The 18,582-nt window shown below is 39.0% G+C and overlaps 1 protein-coding gene across 1 annotated transcript in view; it reads right to left on the bottom strand.

Moving 5' to 3' along the window:
- Window positions 1–15,371, bottom strand: part of LOC121860009 (ubiquitin-associated domain-containing protein 2-like) — a gene marked incomplete in the record, with an annotated part of 66,252 nt that extends 50,881 nt beyond the window's left edge. Inside the window, 2 exon segments of the mRNA XM_042357022.1 lie at window positions 541–623; window positions 15,171–15,371. Of these exon segments, the coding sequence (XP_042212956.1) occupies window positions 541–623; window positions 15,171–15,338 (251 nt within the window).
- Window positions 15,372–18,582: the final 3,211 nt, after the last annotated feature.

Genomic DNA, 18,582 nt, shown 5'->3' with positions numbered 1-18,582 from the left:
ACAAGGTCTCAAGTAGAGAGAGAGCCACTCAATGGTCAGCTATGTATGTATGTCAACATTCATGAAATAATCAGGAGTCAATTAGTACAAGTCTAGATAAATAAGATAATTAAGATCTGTCAAGAAAGCACTATTATGCCTTGTTAAGTGACACACACACACACACGCGCACACACACATGCACACATACATATGCATGCACACACACACACACACACACACACACACACACACACACACACACACACACACACACACACACACACACACACACATGCACACACACACACACACACGCACACACACACACACACACACACACAAACACACACACACACACGCACGCACAAACACACACACATGCACAAACACACACGCACGCACGCACACATAGGCACATGCACACACACAAACACACACGCAAGCACACACACACACGCACACACGATATATAAGTTAAGGAATGGTGAAGTTAGTATGAAAGTCTCTTAAACATTAAAGTGTTTACATAAAGACAAATAAAATGTTTGTATTTCTTACCTGAAATAATAAATTAATAATGAGCCACACACCAGGTCCTTTGTGTCTACAAAAGATATCTTTGCTGAAGCTATTCTCCATATCTGCAAAACAATAATAAAACATTTTATGATCATATCTATACAGTAAACATTGTGTACTGTACTACCAGCCACCAACTGCTGGGCCACCTATACTATACGACAATACTTTCATCAGAATCATGCAGTTCATCACCAGCTCCTGTTTCAATGTCATTTTATCCTTTATTTCATCCATCATTTCCATTACGGAAGTAACTCGGTGTAAGCAAGTTTAAAATTTTTTTTCACATACAGCACAGTACATGCAATGACCCTGTGTGTGTGTAGACACACACACACACACATATATATATATATCCAGTCAACCCTCGCTTTACGCGGTCCCACATTCCGTGTTTCCACGTTTACGCGGTACCCTGCCGAAACCGGAATGCTCACATTCCGCGGTGCGTGTACCCCTTTATGCGGAGAGCGGCTGGCGAGCCGCGCCATTTTTGGATCCAAACCTCCCGCCATCTCTCCCGCCATCCGCCATGTTGTGTAAGCGGCGTGAGTAGGTTGCACAGTGTGTGTCTTTGTTGCGTTATCAGTGACGTCATATGACGTATCGGACTGTAATTGGGCCATGCATCCTTACTTCCCTCCGCTGCTAGCTGTGATGGGTTTAAAGTAATATGACGTGTCCACCCGCGGGAGAGAGGGAGGAAAGATGACGCTTGACCTAGCCGCGGCAGTTTCATCCCTCCAGGCCACACCGTGTAAACGTGCATCCATTGTTCTGTAAAATGGCTTCCGCCGGACCACCGCCCCCAGAGAGAAACCTTTCCTTACCTGGACCCAGCCGCCCTAAGCCAAAGAAGACACGACGTTCCTTAAGCTACGAGGTGAAGTACAAGATCATCCAAGAGTTGGAGAAAGGAACAAGACAGGTTGATTTGGCGGGCCAGCATGGTGTGAACGAATCTACGATCCGGACGATAAAGAAGGATGCAGCCAAGATAAAGGAGCACATGAACATCACAAAGTCTACAGGTGCTTCTATGATCAAGTATTTCCACAACCAGGTGCTTCTCAAGACGGAAAAATTACTTGTGAGCTACTTGGTGCGTCAGGCGCGACGGAACATGGCGGTGGACACGCGCTCAGTTGAGGAGTACGCACGTGAACTGTATGCTGCAGTGTCACGAAAGATGGGAATTACAGAGCCCAAACCCTTTAATGCTTCCTCTGGGTGGTTACAGAGGTTTAAGAAGGGAAACAAGATCACCAATATCAACATTGGTGGTGAAGAAGCTAGTGCTGACCGTGTTGCGGCTAGGGAATTTCCTCCGTTTTTACATGAGATTATGGAGGAAGGACAGTACACCGACAACCAGGTGTTTAACATGGATGAATCTGGTCTTTTTTGGAAAAAACTACCTTCCAAGACCTTCGTTGTGAAGATTGCCAGCAAGTGTCGGGGCCGGAAGTTGCAGAAGGAACGCATCACCGTCCTGTTTACCACCAATGCCTCCGGTACCTGTAAGCTCAAGATATCGGTGATCCACACAGCACCCAAGCCGCACGCCTACAAGAGCATGGACATGACCAAGCTAAATGTCCACTGGGTGACCGCACGTAAGGGGTGGATGTTCTCTACACTGTCCCTCTCCTGGTTTGATGACTGTTTCGTTCCCGATGTGAAGAAATTCTGTGAGCAACAGAATGTGCCATTCAAGATTTTGTTGCTGCTGGACAACGCACCAGGACACTCGCCCCTACTGTTAGATCGTCACCCCAACGTAAAAGTGGTCTTCCTTCCTCCCAACACTACGTCTATAATACACCCCATGGACCAAGAATTGATCTGTAATATAAATGCTGCATTCTCTGCTAAAAAATTCAACCTCCTGAACGACTACACCAACACCAGGGAAGAGTTGCGTAACCTGAGTGACACCAACACCGATAGCAAGAGCAAAGACGACGAGGATCAACAGTTGGCAGAGCAAGAAGTACTTTTAAAATAATTCTGGAGAACATTCAATGTCAAGAAAGCTGTGGACTTCTTGGTGGAGGCATGGGATCAGCTGTCTGTAGCAACTGTTCGTCACGCATGGAGACATGTGTTGCAAGGCATTCCGGCCGTTAGGCAGAGTCAATCTGTGACTGGTGAGGTTCAGACTGTTGCAGTAGCAGTGGACCTTGCCAGAGAAGCTGCGCAGAGTGTTACAGCTGCAGGCTTCTCCGAGACCACCAACGACGACATCCTGGAGGTGATAAGGGATCCTGATGTGACTACCGACGACATGGTAGATGATGATGACGTCAGTGAAGAGGCAGGTGGTGCGTCATCCCAAGAAGAACGCCGCTTATCCCATAGTAATGTTAGGGGTGCCATCGAGTGTATGGAGAAAGTCAAGCTCCTCCTTTCTGACGACCCTGACGCTAACAGGTATGAAATCTTCACTACCCAGCTGTTGTAGACTATGGAGCCCTACATCAAGGTTTATCACGACAATATAAACACCAGCTGTCAGCAAAGCATAACGGAGTTCTTTGCCCGCAACCCACCACAGCCAGCCCAAGCCAGTGATAGTGACATAGGCAGAGACAGTGATGATGACTTTGAGGGACTTGTCAGGGAGGCACTAGTAAGTGTGGATGACACCGATGAAGACTCAGCTGAGGGCCAGTAGCCTGCCTCTACCTCGGAACCAGCCTCCATTCCCGTACGCCGACCCATCTCTTCTACTAACATAAGTGTTAACCCCAACCTTGTTTTTTTCTAACCTAACTTACAGTATATTATTCTCTTATTGATTGTTCCCTTCTATATTATGTGTGTGTGTGAATACCATCATAAAGTTAAGATGTTATTTTTAGTAAAACGCACGTATTGTGTCGGGAAAAAGTGGAGTTTGGGGGTCGGCCCGGTCTCTATTTCAATTAATCACATATGTTATGTTGTTCACTTAACGCGTTTCTCACTTTACGCGGGCCGCCGTGGATTCAATTAACCGCGTAAAGTGAGGGTTCACTGTACAAGCGGGTTGTATAAACAGGGCTGATGCACACTCCCGTCTTGCCTCAGACGCCTCTCTCACTCACTTGTTTTTTTTTTTGCATGAAATTTGATTTACACGACCTCTTCAAGAACGTAACCCACGTGTAAATCGAGAAGTATCTGATTACAGATGAAACATTCAAGATCCCTTGTGAGTGATGTTGAAAGCTTCAACTGTATTTACTGTTAGTGAAAATTGTCAATAAGTTTTGAGTAGAGTCTGTTGCCAGTAAAAGTGACAAATCCCAAATATCGCCCTTGGGGGATGCACGCCATGAGTTGCCAATTGCTACTGAAGTTAGATCATTTTGATTCCCAATCATCAAAGAATCTGATGTTTGTATCAAAATTATTGTCAATTGTATATTTTAAAAAGTAATTAATCTCCTGAAAAGAATGTGTCAGTCTCCTTATCTCAAGGATCTAACGACAAAACATCAGGAGGCCCTTGTCTGTATTTCTGCTGGCATACGAAGAAAGACATTACCAGTTAGTGTGTTTAACATCCATTTCACTTTTGACTGGCAAGCTCAACCTCTGATTAGATTGTAAAAATAGACGTAAGAAATTCACCTGATCCATGACACCGATTTTCATAATTAAATGTACAGCAACTGATTTAAATTAAATTTATGTAAATGTGAGTATTGCCCGTTTGACATGCCCGAGTTGCCAGTTAGCCTCGTATATAAACGAGCGTGCGAGGGACGGCGTCACTTCTTTGACGCGTCCCTCGTCGTCTCTCAGGCACAGACGTCTAAGGCAGGATGTCTTTAATTCGGCACGATTAAAACCGGGTAGTAACGCACCACAAAAACCAGGCCCAGGAGACGAGCTCTCTAGCCGTGCATTGGAATGCAACCGCCGCTAATACCGAGCTTCATTTGTTGTGGTAACACCGGTGACTGACCCTGGTGTATTAATCTCAGTTATTTGTACCAAGTTATATTGTTGTCCATGATTGGGGATAATTAGCAGAAATATAATTATCCCAAGTTGATTATTGAAACCATAACTGTTGATATTACCGGTGTTAAAGGTTGTTGTAGGTGTTGTGAGTCAATGTGTGCTCCTCGCTGAGATCTGGTACACGTTCCATCTTGTTCATTAATATCTGTGCTATTGACAAGTATGTAAAATAACCATCTTTATTGTCAAAGAAATAATATAACAGTTGTTTAATGTTGTAACAAATAATCCAAGATCTTATAAAATAAGCCCTAGTGGTCAAGTCTTGTCTGAGTGTGTTAAATTGACATCTTATTCACTCTTGCTGATAATAATATTGATCTAGTAAACTGTGAGTATCACTGCTCACACCATTCTAATAATTGCTTCTCAGAAAATAACTACTGTAACTCACATGCCTAAGCTGGAGGCTACCACACTACCTAACAGTTTGATGATACCAGTTATATTGTAATAAAAGCCTGGGTGGTGGCAGTCTACCTTGTGAGTATGATAATTATTTCAATAGGTGTTGCTTAAGAATGATATCATTTTCCCAGGTTAATCCATTGTATAGAATATAACTAAGCACTGATACACATATGGGTAAAGAATATGGAAGATATAAGAAAATAAAATAATAAGCAAACTGAAATAGAGACAGAAAAATATCTTGAATAATATAATACAGCGACATCTCCATTAGCCAGAACAATAGGCGCAGAGCTCTTCCGGGTAACGAGACGACTCTCAAAGCCAGAAAAAATAACTATCCCTGGAATTTTCTGGCTAACGGTAAAATGTTCTCGGAAGCTCCAGAAATTGCCCATTACATCATCTCTCGAACCCGGAAAACTATCCCTCATCCTCGGAATTCTCCAGAAATTTCCGGGCAACGAAAATTTTTTCTCTGAATTTCCAGAAAATGCGCCTCATTTTCATCTCTCAAACCCGGAAAACACTCCCCCATCCCCGGAATTTTCCAGGAATATCAAAAGAGGGGGGTTCAGGAAGTTCTGGGTGGGGGAACATGGCGAGCACAGACAACCTACTCAGCTGGGTTTTTTTTGGGGGGTGGGGGGTACTGTAAGCCCCCAGAATTACTCTTTATTATACAGTGATCCCTCGGTTAACGAGCACCTCGGTTAAGGAAATTTCGGTTAACGAATTACCTTCCATAAGATTCTTCACTTCGGTTAACGAGCAAACCCTCGGTTAACGAATTCCTTACGAATTTTTCCCAACATGTTTTCGCCTGCATTTGGCTGCCCACCAGCTGTAGTATTAGTAAGCCAATAGAGTAATCAGTTCTAGGGCTGAAATTCCTTACCATTTTAGTAAATATCAAGAAGGTTGTACTAATCAATAATTTTAAAAGTTTTATATTAAATTTTTTAGTCATTTTAACAATTATTGCACATAATTGAAGTACAGTCATGCGCCGGTTAACGTCCAACCGAACAACGTCCGTGCCCCCCCCTCCCCCCCCCCAAAAAAAAACTTCCTAGACGCCTGCTGGACCACCACTCCACGACCCCCTGACGGAGACATGATGATCCTTCCCATACGGCCAGATATTGTGTGTTAAAGGAATATGCTTCCTTAGGCTTTTTTAAGCATTTGCCTCCAGGTGTAATGTAAACCTACTGTACATCTATTGAGGATAAAATCTTTCACCTACAAATTGACAATAACACATTTGCTGCCTCAACAATTGCAACCCCAGTTGCAATTGGGGTTGCAATTTCAAATTCTGTGGCATTACTAAGTGTAGTGAAGTCTGGTGCACTCTAAGATTAAGAGAAAACGGAGGACTCAGGCGTCCTGAGCGAGAGAAAACGGACTCCTATGATGGGGGACACAAGCACTCACACATGCCACTCATACTGACAGACTTGACACTCACTTACTTGACAAGTTTTACCAACCATTAGTTGTGTGCGTTATCTAATGAATTTAGTCAATATTGTACAGTACAAGTACACTGCAATACAGTTGTCCCTCGACTAACAATGGACCTAAGTGCAAACCTGTACTGTACATGTACTAAATGATTAAGGTACAAGAATCCCAGCAATGTAAGTTATATTCACCCAGGTCATTTGGGTGGCAAATTATGAGAAGAGCTTAGTCACTCTTAAGGAATGATAAATAAAAACGCAGGCCTTCAGCGCCAACTGTCAAATCTTATCTCAAATAAATAAACAAACACCAGACACTCTGTCACCTCACCTCCCGCCCCCTCCTCTTCCCACCACCCTTGTGTTCCAAGATAAAAGATTGGTGATTTCTTTATGTTTATTTTATATAATATCTCAGACTAAAGTTAGGATAATATAATTTACATTGCTGAAATCCTTGCAAGACAGAGATTAATTTGAATATAAACGTCATATATTTTGCTCAAGATAAAAATTGTAGTGCATTAGTGTACAATACTGTAGTACATTTTATAATATAAAGTTTTTCAACTGTATTTTTGGGTAGATTTACATAAATTTCTACATTTATTTTCATCCATTTACATGCACACACCATACTAAAAGAAACGTAAAAGAAAGATAGTCAACCCTCGCTTTACGCGGTCCCACATTCCGCGTTTCCACGTTTACGCGGTACCCTGCTGAAACCGGAATGCTCACATTCCGCGGTGCGTGTACCCCTTTACGCGGAGAGCGGCTGGCGAGCCGCGCCATTTTTGGATCCAAACCTCCCGCCATCTCTCCCGCCATGTTGTGTAAGCGGCGCGAGCAGGGTGCGCACAAGGTCGCCCAGTCATCAAAACATTACCGAGTTCTTCACCCGCCACCCACCACAGCCGGCCCAAGTCAGTGATAGTGATAATTATAGTGAGGATATGGACTTATATGGACTTTGAGGGGTTTGAAAAAGAGGCCCTGCAAGCCACTGTGGTGGATAGTGATACAATTGATACAGGTGAGGGCCAATAATCTGCCCTCTGCCTAGGAACCAACCCTCCATCCCCGTGTGCCCAGCCATCTTTTCTACTAATGTAAGTGTTAAAAAACCTAATATTATTGATATTTCTCTTAATTATTAATTGTGTGAGCATACCATCATAAAATTAAGAAGTTATTTTTACTACAACATAGGTATTGTGTCTGAAAAAGTGGAGTTTGGGGGTCGGACCGGTCTCTACAGTAAAAGTCCAAAAATCCGGATGCCAGAAATCCGGACCACCCGATAATCCGGACTTTTCAAAAACGATTTTTTTTTTTAGCGGGCATTTGTGTGCATGTGCGCCACAGCTGCACAGCGACAACAAGCGACCACGTGGTCGCCACTTTAAAATGGGCAATCAAACTGTGACAACATACAGTATATACTCGTCTATAACCCCCCCTCGTTATCAGTCGACCCTGATTTTTTGACCAAGAAATCGTTAATTTATGATATTCCTAGTTTATAGTTCCACCCACGTTTTTGAGGGTAATGGAACAACAAAACCACTAAAAACGCTCTACGTCCTATAAACTGAGGCTTGCCGTGCATGAAACACAAGTGCTGAAGGCAAATTGTTTACCATTTATTATTACGACACTTTACACTGAAACCCGGGTAGTTTCAACAAAAATATTGTATATTTCCATTCAAGTATTTATTCAAGTCAATTAGGAGGGAATATTATTGAAATACAACAGTTTTTAAACTAAACCATTCGAAAAGCGATTACGGTAACATCTTTTGAACGAAAGAAAGCGAAAGTCATTGTTTTCGTCATGATTTTATCCCACTTTCCACTGTAATACGTATGTAATTTCAGGAAAAATATTACATTTCCGTGAATGTATTATATCAAGCACAGTATGAATAGAATATCATTGTAATATATCAGAATTTTAACCGAAAACTATTAAAAAAACGAGTAACATCTCAAGAACATCGGAAGCTTAGGTAAAGTCTTTTGTTTTCGTCATGTATTTTATCCTATTTTACATTGAAATACGTCACGTTTCCACAAAACTACTATTTATCTCCGAGAATATATTCATTCAGGCGCAGTTTAGGTAAAATAGACGAGTGATGTAATAGTTTTTTAACTGAAAACGATTCGAAAAACACGTACCCTCTAGCCCTGTTCAAAGAGAGGACTGGGAGAAGCTGTTTGGTGCTGCAGACGATGACAAGGAAAATGATTTTGATGGATTTTAATGAAAATATTCAGAAATATGGTATCGTAGTATTTATTCAAGTCAATTAGGATAGAATATTATTGTAATACAACAGTTTTTGAACTGAAAACCATTCGAAAAGCGATTACGGTAACATCTTTTGAACGAAAGAAAGCGAAAGTCATTGTTTTCATCACGATTTTATCCCACTTTCCACTGTAATACGTACGTTCAGCAAAAATATTACATTTCCGTGAATGCATTATATCAAGCACAGTATGAATAGAATACCATTGTAATATAACAATATTTTGAGTCCTACTCTTTCCATTTACAGAGTACTGTACAAGCCCATAATAATGGCTCCTAAAGTAGATAAACTTCGTTGTGTGAAGAGAAAGAAGAACACATTGAAATTGAGTGACAAACTTGAAATAATTAAGAAACTAGATCGTGGTGTGAGCAATACTGTTCTAATGGAAACATACGACATTGGAAAGTCTACAATTTATGATATATAAAAGGCAAAGAATAAAATTTAGAATTCACAGCTTTTTCATTAAAACTGCTCGTTTTGATAAATGAAGCATGCTATATTTGCTAATGAATAAACTATCAAAATGTACCTGTTCATTTCTTCTTTATTCTTCATTAAATTTGAATTTTAAAAGTACTGCCTGAGAATCCGGAAAATCCGAAAATCCGGACCGACCCAATCCCCAAGCAGTCCGGATTTTTGGACTTCTACTGTATTTCAATTAATCCCATATGTTATGTTGTTCACTTTACGCGTTTCTCACTTTCCGCGGTACCCTGTGGGTTGAATTAACCGCGTAAAGTGAGGGTTCACTGTACTGTAAATGACTTTAGTGCAAAGCTGGAGTGCACATGTACTAATTTGATTATGGTACTAAAATTTTTATGTCTAGCGCGAATTATAGCTTGTTTATATTTAAATAAATCAACATCTTACAAGAATCCCAGCAATGTTAATTATATTCACCCAGGTCAATTCACTGGCTTTTTATAAGAGAGAAGCTTTAGTCACTTAAGAACTGATAAATATACACGAGTTAGACCTGGGCCTGTGCCAACTGTCAAACGTACTACCTCCCCTCCCCCCACGCCCCCTCACTCGCTCTCCCCCATCTGCCCGCCGTTGCTGAAACCCTTGTAAAACAGTGAATAATTTTAATATAAACGTCATGTATTTTGCACAGGAGATAAAAATTAATCACCTGTATCACATTACAGTAGTGATTCAAGAGTAAAAGTGTTTATGTACGTATATAGTATTCCACATACATGTAAGTATAAATACAAAGTTTATGTGATGATCGGACAACGTCCATTTCGGTTAACGTCACATTTCCAAGAACGTAACTAGGACGTTAACTGGCGCATGACTGTACAGGAAGCTAGTTTTTTGCGCGCCAAACAGCGACTCAACACACCAAGCTTGGCGTCAGTTTGTTTACCAACTCAGAGGAAGGAACATCTTGTTTGAGACTCTTCAATATAAACGCTTTTTTCTGTGTTTCCAGTAAAATTATTGGTCATTTTGAAATATATTTTACATATTGACTATATAATGCAGTGCAGTGTTGATTTAAAGAAAATAATCTTGAATTACACCAAGTGAACTAAAATTTTATGGGTGATATGGTGGCATGGGGTGACTTCTCTTCCACCCCAATGCCTTGTCTTCTCCCTTCTCCTCCACCCCCATTCTAATTCCCATCATCATCATCATCAACCAGGAGCCTTCTACATGCACACCTCAAAGTAAGTGTACTTTACTGCATTTATTAATAGTTTGTATGTAATTTTCGGTGTGCTGGAACCAATTACCCAAAAACCCATTGAAACAATGGTTTCAGTTAATGAATTTTTCGGTTAACGAGCAACCTCCTGGAACGAATTGTGCTCGTTAATCGAGGGACAACTGTACAGGCAAAGAAGGTCTGAGTAAAATACTGCATTAAAGAAAAAGAATTGTAATTTCCTGATGAAAAGGGGGGTCTGGACCCCCAAGACCCCCTTGATCTGCCCCTGACAGCTTAGGCTGGTAGCCTGGTGGTTACAGTGAAGAGTCTAACTTGGCTACAATGCCGCCAGTGATGTTAACAGATGCAAATGTGAAAAGAAAGTTAGTGTATCTGTAAATCTTCATTTATATCAGGTATTTGTAATAAATGATGCAGGTATGACATAGATAGTAATGCTTGTAACAGTTCAGAAATGGTTACTGGTTAGCTCTGAAGAGTGTCTGCCGTACACATGTTAGTTGTCTCGGGTTATCATCATCAGTACAGTAGTTATAAATCAAGCTTTTACATTTACTATAATTAGCTTTTAAATTACAGTAGGGAAATTAAAAATAATACTACAGGGGGTCCCCGGGTTATGAACAGGTTCCGTTCCTGAGGGCATTATTAAGTTGAATGTGTACGTAAATCGAAACACATGCTGTGTGCATACTGGTACTAACAGAACAATGTTTAATATCCAACTCTATCATAGACTAAGTCCTTATATACATCTAGTCACTTAATTTAAGACAAAAGAAGAAATAGAATGACAAAATAGAGTAAATGAAATAAAAAAAAGGTATCAGGTAAATAAAATACAGGTAACTCGCATTTCATTTAAGAGTTTTTGGAATAACGTGTTTGTTCAATAATACCAACAGCTAATTTACGCGCACCTATTTTTTAAATAACGCGCTCAACACCGCTTAAATTTGCCGTGTGTATTCTCCTGGTCGCCTGGCAGTGGAGTAGTGTGTGATGCCTGGCGAGGTGCTTGTAAGTTATTACTATAAAGTCTCAGTCATATCAACATTAATGATTTTAATATTATTATTAATAATAGTAATTATTATAATAATGTAATAATAAAGATTATTACTACTAATGATGAAGATAATGATGATAATGAAGTATTCTGTACAACAACTGTGACCACGTCCAGCAAGCTTCCAGTGGATCACTTTCTCAGTTCACACCGGCACTACTTTTTCTCTGTGCTCTCATTTGCATTGTGTGTTTATCACGTACCCTTTTAGTGTTAAACGCCGTTTTCCCCATTGAGCATGTCTGGAAAACGTCCATCTGCCTCCTCTGGGGCACCTAAAGCTAAAGAGGCACAAAAAACAATCGCAATGGTCGTGAAATTAAATGTGATCACCCGCCTTCAGAGAGGAGAGCGTGTGTCGGAGGTTTGCTTTGTTTAAGTGAGAGCACTGTTCGTACCCTGTGTGGTATATGATGGTTCCCCTAACCTGTACCATTTACATGTATTCTTATGGGAAAATTATGTTTAATTTACACATTTTTTAATTAAGCGGTGGTTTACAAGAACGTAACCCCAGTGTAAAACAAGAGGTGGGTGTATTGTAAATTGCAAATTTAACCCCATTGGTACCTGTATTGACGGGCGTTCGTAAGTCAGGGATCCCCTGTAATGTGCTTAAGCAAGCAATATTATATTTTTAGTTCTGGAGTTGGGTTAGGTAGAATTTAGCCAACTGGAGACAGCAACTGGAGGATTCATTAGCCTACAAAAAGTGCATCTTATATGCCATAAATACAGAACTGTACAGTAAAGCCTCAGATAACAACGGTTCGACCAACAACTTTTCATATTTAAAACCCTAGTGAATTTAAGACCCAATTCAATTTATATCCTTATTTCATTCGTATTTACAACCAAAATATAATAAAAATAAAATAAAATTACATTTTCATATAAATAATAACTAAATCCCGATATTTATTATAAAAAAAAAATGCAGTGTGCTTTGTGCAAAGAAGCTGCCTTGCTAATGAGTGGTAAACAACAGTCGGAGCTTGGCGGACCTTTTGTTTTCACGCATCTGGAACAGGAACAGGAGAAAAACTTTCTCAGGTTTCTTACAGCATTTTGTGCGTTCCTATTCAACATGAGCAAGAGAGCAAGTGATGGTAGTGTTGGTTCAAAAACTAATAGAAAGTGTATAAGCTTAGCCGAGAAACTAGATGTGTTAAAACAATATGAAAAAGGTGAGAGGTCTGTGGATATTATATGGAGCAAGCAATGAAAACATTTACTGAAGTGGATCCATTAACAGAACAAAGCATTAAAATTTAAATAAACGCAAATGACCTCTACATAAAGATGTATAATGAGAAAAGAAAGCAGCTGTGCAAGGTTCTTTCGACAGCTTTATTATTCGAAGGCCTAAACCATCAACTTCAGCTACACCACCAAATTCAGCATCATAAGCAGCTTCATCATCAATTTCAGGTTCATTAAAAGTTGTAGCAACAACTTTATGGAAAGCTACAGCTTCAGCCATAGTTGAACCTGATGACTTCGTCATGAGTAAAAACTCGCACAATATTCATTGGCTGTCTTTATGTTTTAGACTTTACCACCATAGGTGAGTAGAATTTTTGTTTTACATTCGTAAATAATATTTAAAACATATATGAACAGTAATAAGTGTTGCTTTCATATTCATATGTAGAGAAATGGCGATATGTTTTCACATGTACACACTTACTGTTCATACGTTGGCGTTCCCAATCGTCTCGCTTTATTTCTTTACCATTAGTGGTTAGCTACTTCTAGTGTTCCATTTATTAACATTAAAAAACATGACAAAAAACATACATACAGGTATTCAATTTTTTTTAAATTAAGTTCACTACAGCTACAACCAGGGTCTTCTTTTCCTCAGTTTCTTATGAAGAACCATCGTCACTCACGAAAACAATGTCGTCTTGTCTCCTCATGTGTGTTTTAATATTCTACATATGTGAGATTGTGAAATGGAGTACCATCGTACGATATGTTTTCCCATGTGTTGAGGTGTGAGCTTGTCTGTGGCAGCGCCCGGTTGCCAGTCACCATCTGACGCTCTAAGAGTAAAGTCTACAAGGCACCTGGTCTATTATTCCACCTCTCACAACATATTATTAATGTATTGCAGTGTTCATTTCACATATATAAAGATTAATTCAATCAAATACATATTCAGTAATAATCAATAATGAATCTTTTGTACATATTCTTAAAAAAGATAAATGATGCGGTATCCTTAAATGCGCAAGTATATGTTGGCGTTCCCAGTCCATCTTCTTTTTTCTTTGCCATTAGTGGTTAGCTACTTCTATTGTTCCATTTATTAACATTAAATAACGTTACTTGAAACATATATACAGGTTGACAATCCCTTATCCGAAATCCTTGGGACTAGATGCATTTCGGTTTTTGGAATTTTTCGGATTTCAGAATGGTTAGTTTTTTTGTTTGTTTTTTTACAGGGATCAGCCCACCCGGGCACAGGTCACTGACCCACATTGGGGCCTGGGGGCTAAAATATAATAATAACAATAATAATAATAATAATGATAATAATAATAATAATAATAATAATAATAATAATAATAATAATAATTCATAGGTCTAGGTCATGTTTCTCACTTTTGATCTTTTTTTCATTCTTGTATTTCTTTATTATTATTATTATTTCATTATCACAGTATTATTATTATTATTATTATTATTATTATTATTATTATTGTTATTATTATTATTATTGTTATCATTCTTATTTTATTTTTGCGTATTTTTTATTAAAAATTTTATTTACTATGAATAATTATTATTATTACTGTACGTATTATCATAATTATTATTATTACCTGTATTATTATAATTATTATTACTATTACATTTTCACCCCCCAGGCCCCGATGGGTCAGTGACCTGTGCCAGGGTGGGCTAATAAAAAAAAATAAATAAATAAATTGCTCAACAATTTTTTTTTTGTCATTTCGGATAAAGGGTTGTCAACCTGTATTCCTTTTTTACATTAATTTACTACAGCCATACAAGGGTCATACTTTTTCATTTCTCGTAGAACTATCATCCGGACCACCACAAACAAAAAACAGTGCTACCCATCTCTTGTGTGACCATATTATTATTCATTTATATTGTATAGGTGCATCAGAAACATTATTTAAAGAATATAGTTTGCAATTTTCATTAATTGTATTGTTTTGGGGAAAAGAGGGTAAAAAGCCACAAAAGATATGAAAAGGTCACACTTGGGAACGATCTCATTATTATTGCTTTATTTTAATGGTCATTAATGATTCACGATACGATGATTCACCTCACACTGTAATATTGGAGGACACATTACTGTTGTTATTCGAGGCTTTACTGTACATCACAACTGTATGTATAGCTTTCATTTTTTATAACTGTATCACCTTATAATAGAAATTTTATTTAGAGAAAACATTGAATTAATGTTGTTTATTTAATTAGTCATCTAATTTGATGACTTGCCTGGGAGGTGGACCACCTGACATGGATGGTACAGTAGAGTACAGTACAATATATCCAAATAAAAGTAAAGTACAAACTAATAGTAAATAATAAGTCTGTATAATAAAGACTAATGTGAAGCGACATCATACAAACCTCTCCTTTTAAAAAGACATCTGGAAGCTTGCATATGAGATATTTCCTGAGGTGTGCCAAGAGTGGGACATTGAGTGCAGTGCAGGTAAGAAACATACACCCCATCAAGCCCTTGCTCACAGGTGCATTATCTGAAACATAAGAGGTATGACTCTCACATGCAATCATGTTTATTAAATGCCCAAGGTGCAAGTGTGTTGCACTTGAACACTTTATTTTATATTTCTATAAAAAAAGTTGTATCTATTAAAGATAAAAAGTAAAACTTTTAACAACTATAAACTTTCTTTGGTGTTATATCTGAGGGCTGTAGTTCACCACACCTGAGGCACAACCTGCTCTCCCTTTGTCAGAATACTGGGACCTTCTCCTTACTATGAGATAATACTTCACTTTCTGCTGACTGCTTCCACTTTACCACATGTGTGTGAGTCCAACAGTATGGGCCAAGTCTTTCGTCACCACAGATGGTCTTAACAAGTTGAGGTACAGTTGTAAGGTCTACCTCTCTCCTTCTACTGCTACACTTTGCGTCTATACCATCTCTCATCTTTCCAATCCATGCTCAATCTTTCCCTCTCTTAATTTTGTTTATTTACTTATTATTTTTTTTTACAGGGATTAGCCCAACGGCAGGTGACTGACCCATATCAGGGCCTGGAGGGTGAAAATGTAATGATTATGAAAATAATGATGATGATGATAATAATAATAATGATGATAATAATAATAATAATAATAATGATAACAACAACAATAGGAGTAGTAGTAACAATAATAATAATAATATTAATAGTACAGTGGTCCCTCGGTTAACGAACGCCTCGGTTAGCAATTACCTTCCATAAGAATATTCAATTCGGTTAACGAACAAAAATTTGTTTAACGAAAACAAAATTCATATGAAAATCATGTCAACATGTTTTCTTTGCTCACCAACTGAATATTAGTCCGCCAATACAGTAATCGGTTCTAGGCTTAAATTCATTCCATTTATGTAAATATCAAGAAGGTTGTGCTATTAAATATTTTCGAAGTTTTATATTAAATTATGAGTCATTTTAACACTTATTTAACATAACTCGGAGTACAGGAAACTAGTTTTAGTGTGCCAATCAGCCACTTGACTCACCCACAAAGGAGTCAGTTTGTATTCTGGTCAGTGGAGGTAACATCTTGCTTGTGGCTCCTATTGGAACATAAAACCATTTTTACGTTTCTACAGTACAATTATAATATATTGATAATATATATGAAAAGTGTTGATTTAAATAAATAATTTTATTTACAGCAATTAAACTTAAAACTTTAGTGGTGAAATTTTTATTGAATCCAGCATGGGTCCAAAGAAATTCAGAAAGGCGATTTCAATCCAGGTAAAACAGGAAATCGCAAAGAAACATGAAGAAGGCATTAGAACAAATGTGCTTTAGTAAAGAATAGACATATGCATCAATCACAAGTCAACAATTCTTGCACAGAAAGACAAGTTCAAGGAAGTGAAAGGAGAGACAAATCTACCAAAGTAAGTTTAGAAGGTAGATCCTTAATTGCAAAAACAGAGGTTACTTTCTGATTTGATTAAGGAGAAAACAAATGAAAGGAGATTCAATTTGACTGAATTTATTTGTAGAAAGAGCCAGGGAAATTTACGAACATTTGAAAGAAGAGCAACCTTGTGCCTCTCTGGCACAGAGTTTGAAGAGTTTAGGGCCAGCAAGAGCTGGTTCAAAAAGTTAAGAAAGAATTGACATTTTTCAGTGCTATTAAAACTTATAAGGCATTGTGAGGCTGCCAGTGCAGATAAAGAAGGAGCAACAAAATTTGTAGTGGACTTTAAGGAGCTGGTGGAGGAAGAAAATTATCTCTCCACAGCAAGTGTTTAATGTGACGAAACTGAGTTGTTCTGGAAGAAAATGCCCAAAAGAACATTCATCACCAGAGATGAAGCCTCTTTACCTGGGCATAACCCATGAAGGACCATCTCAATCCATGTTTGGTGCCAAAGTTTCAGGATTTCCGACTGAAGCCTGAGCTTGTCTACCACCTTGAGAACCCCAGAGGCCCAATTTAAACAAAAAGTGGTATAATTGGCTTGGAGTTTATTAAAATCCAAACCGTGAAGGCATGGGGTAACAAGACAGCTCTTAATGAATGGGCTGTTTCTGTCTTCTGTCAAGAGCCTAACCACCAATAAACTCCCTTTAAAGACTTTTCTCCTTCTGATAATGCCCCTGGTCATGACCCTGAACTGCCAGCACTTCTTTGGAGGCTTGATTTGACTCTTTGTCAAAGTAAGAGCGGCTCTCCAGCACGACACATCAAGGTTCATAAGCAGTCAATGGACCAGAATGTGACTAGCAACTTCAAGAAGCTGTACATGAAGAAATGTTCCAAGAGGTGTCATCAGGCAACACTGATCCTGAACTAACACTGCGTAATAGTTCTGGAAGATCAACCAACATCCTGGAGGCTTGTAAATTGATTGCACCTAATGTGCGAGAAGTTTCACTAGATCCTCAATTCTGCATGGAAAGCACTGTGGCCATCAGCAGTCCATGATTTTGAGGGATTTGAGGAAGTAAATAGAGTTGGACCAGGAGATTGTGTCCATTGGCTCAGTCACTGGCTGGGCCCTCAAGTGGGGGGAGGATGATGTGAAGAGCTTGTGATGTCTCATGAGGAGGAACTTATTCCTGAAGACTTGCAGCAACTGATGAGATAAGTTGAAGCTGACAGTAGAGGAAAGTGTAAGCACACCATATGTCTTCTGATTTGAAGGATGGTGCTACTACTGGGAGATGTCTAGGAAACTGGCTCTCAAGGCACCCCATGGGAAACAACAGAACCTATTTTGTGTACTGTTGAGGACAAAGTGCTCTCCTTCTTCAATAACCAACTAATGATGAGGAGGAGAAATGCCCCTACAAACAAAAAATTGAAAGTTTTTCTCCAAAAGGCAGCAAGAGAAAGATGCTACTCCCTCAGCCTTCCACTTCAAAATGGAAAGAGGATTTCCTGTTGAGAATCTGTCAGTCTAGAGGTTCTTGATATTTTTATGGAAGGTGATTCAACACCTTCAAAACAGTAAATGCTTCTCCTCCCCCCACGCCCTTCTCTTCTCCTTCTCCTCCACCTCCCTCTTCAAATTCATCAGCATCATCAACAGGGCCTTCTACATCCACCTCCGTAAGTGCTTTACTGCACATTTTTTTTACTTTGTAATTTTTGATGAGCTGGACCAAGTACCCAATCCCATTGAAACAATGTTTCGTGAACTAATTTTCAGGTTAACAAACAACCTTTGAACAATTGTGTTAGATTTTGCAGTACCTAAATATGCTATTGTAACATGAATATTACCTCTCTAATCTCGGCAACCTCGGGACTGACCAGTGCCGGACCATGGAAA

The sequence above is a fragment of the Homarus americanus genome, unplaced genomic scaffold (genome assembly GCF_018991925.1).
Source record: "Homarus americanus isolate GMGI-L3 unplaced genomic scaffold, GMGI_Hamer_2.0 scaffold824, whole genome shotgun sequence".
Classification (NCBI taxonomy): domain Eukaryota; kingdom Metazoa; phylum Arthropoda; class Malacostraca; order Decapoda; family Nephropidae; genus Homarus; species Homarus americanus.
Note: the sequence above shows the minus strand (reverse complement) of the source record. Positions and strands in the feature narration are given on the sequence as shown.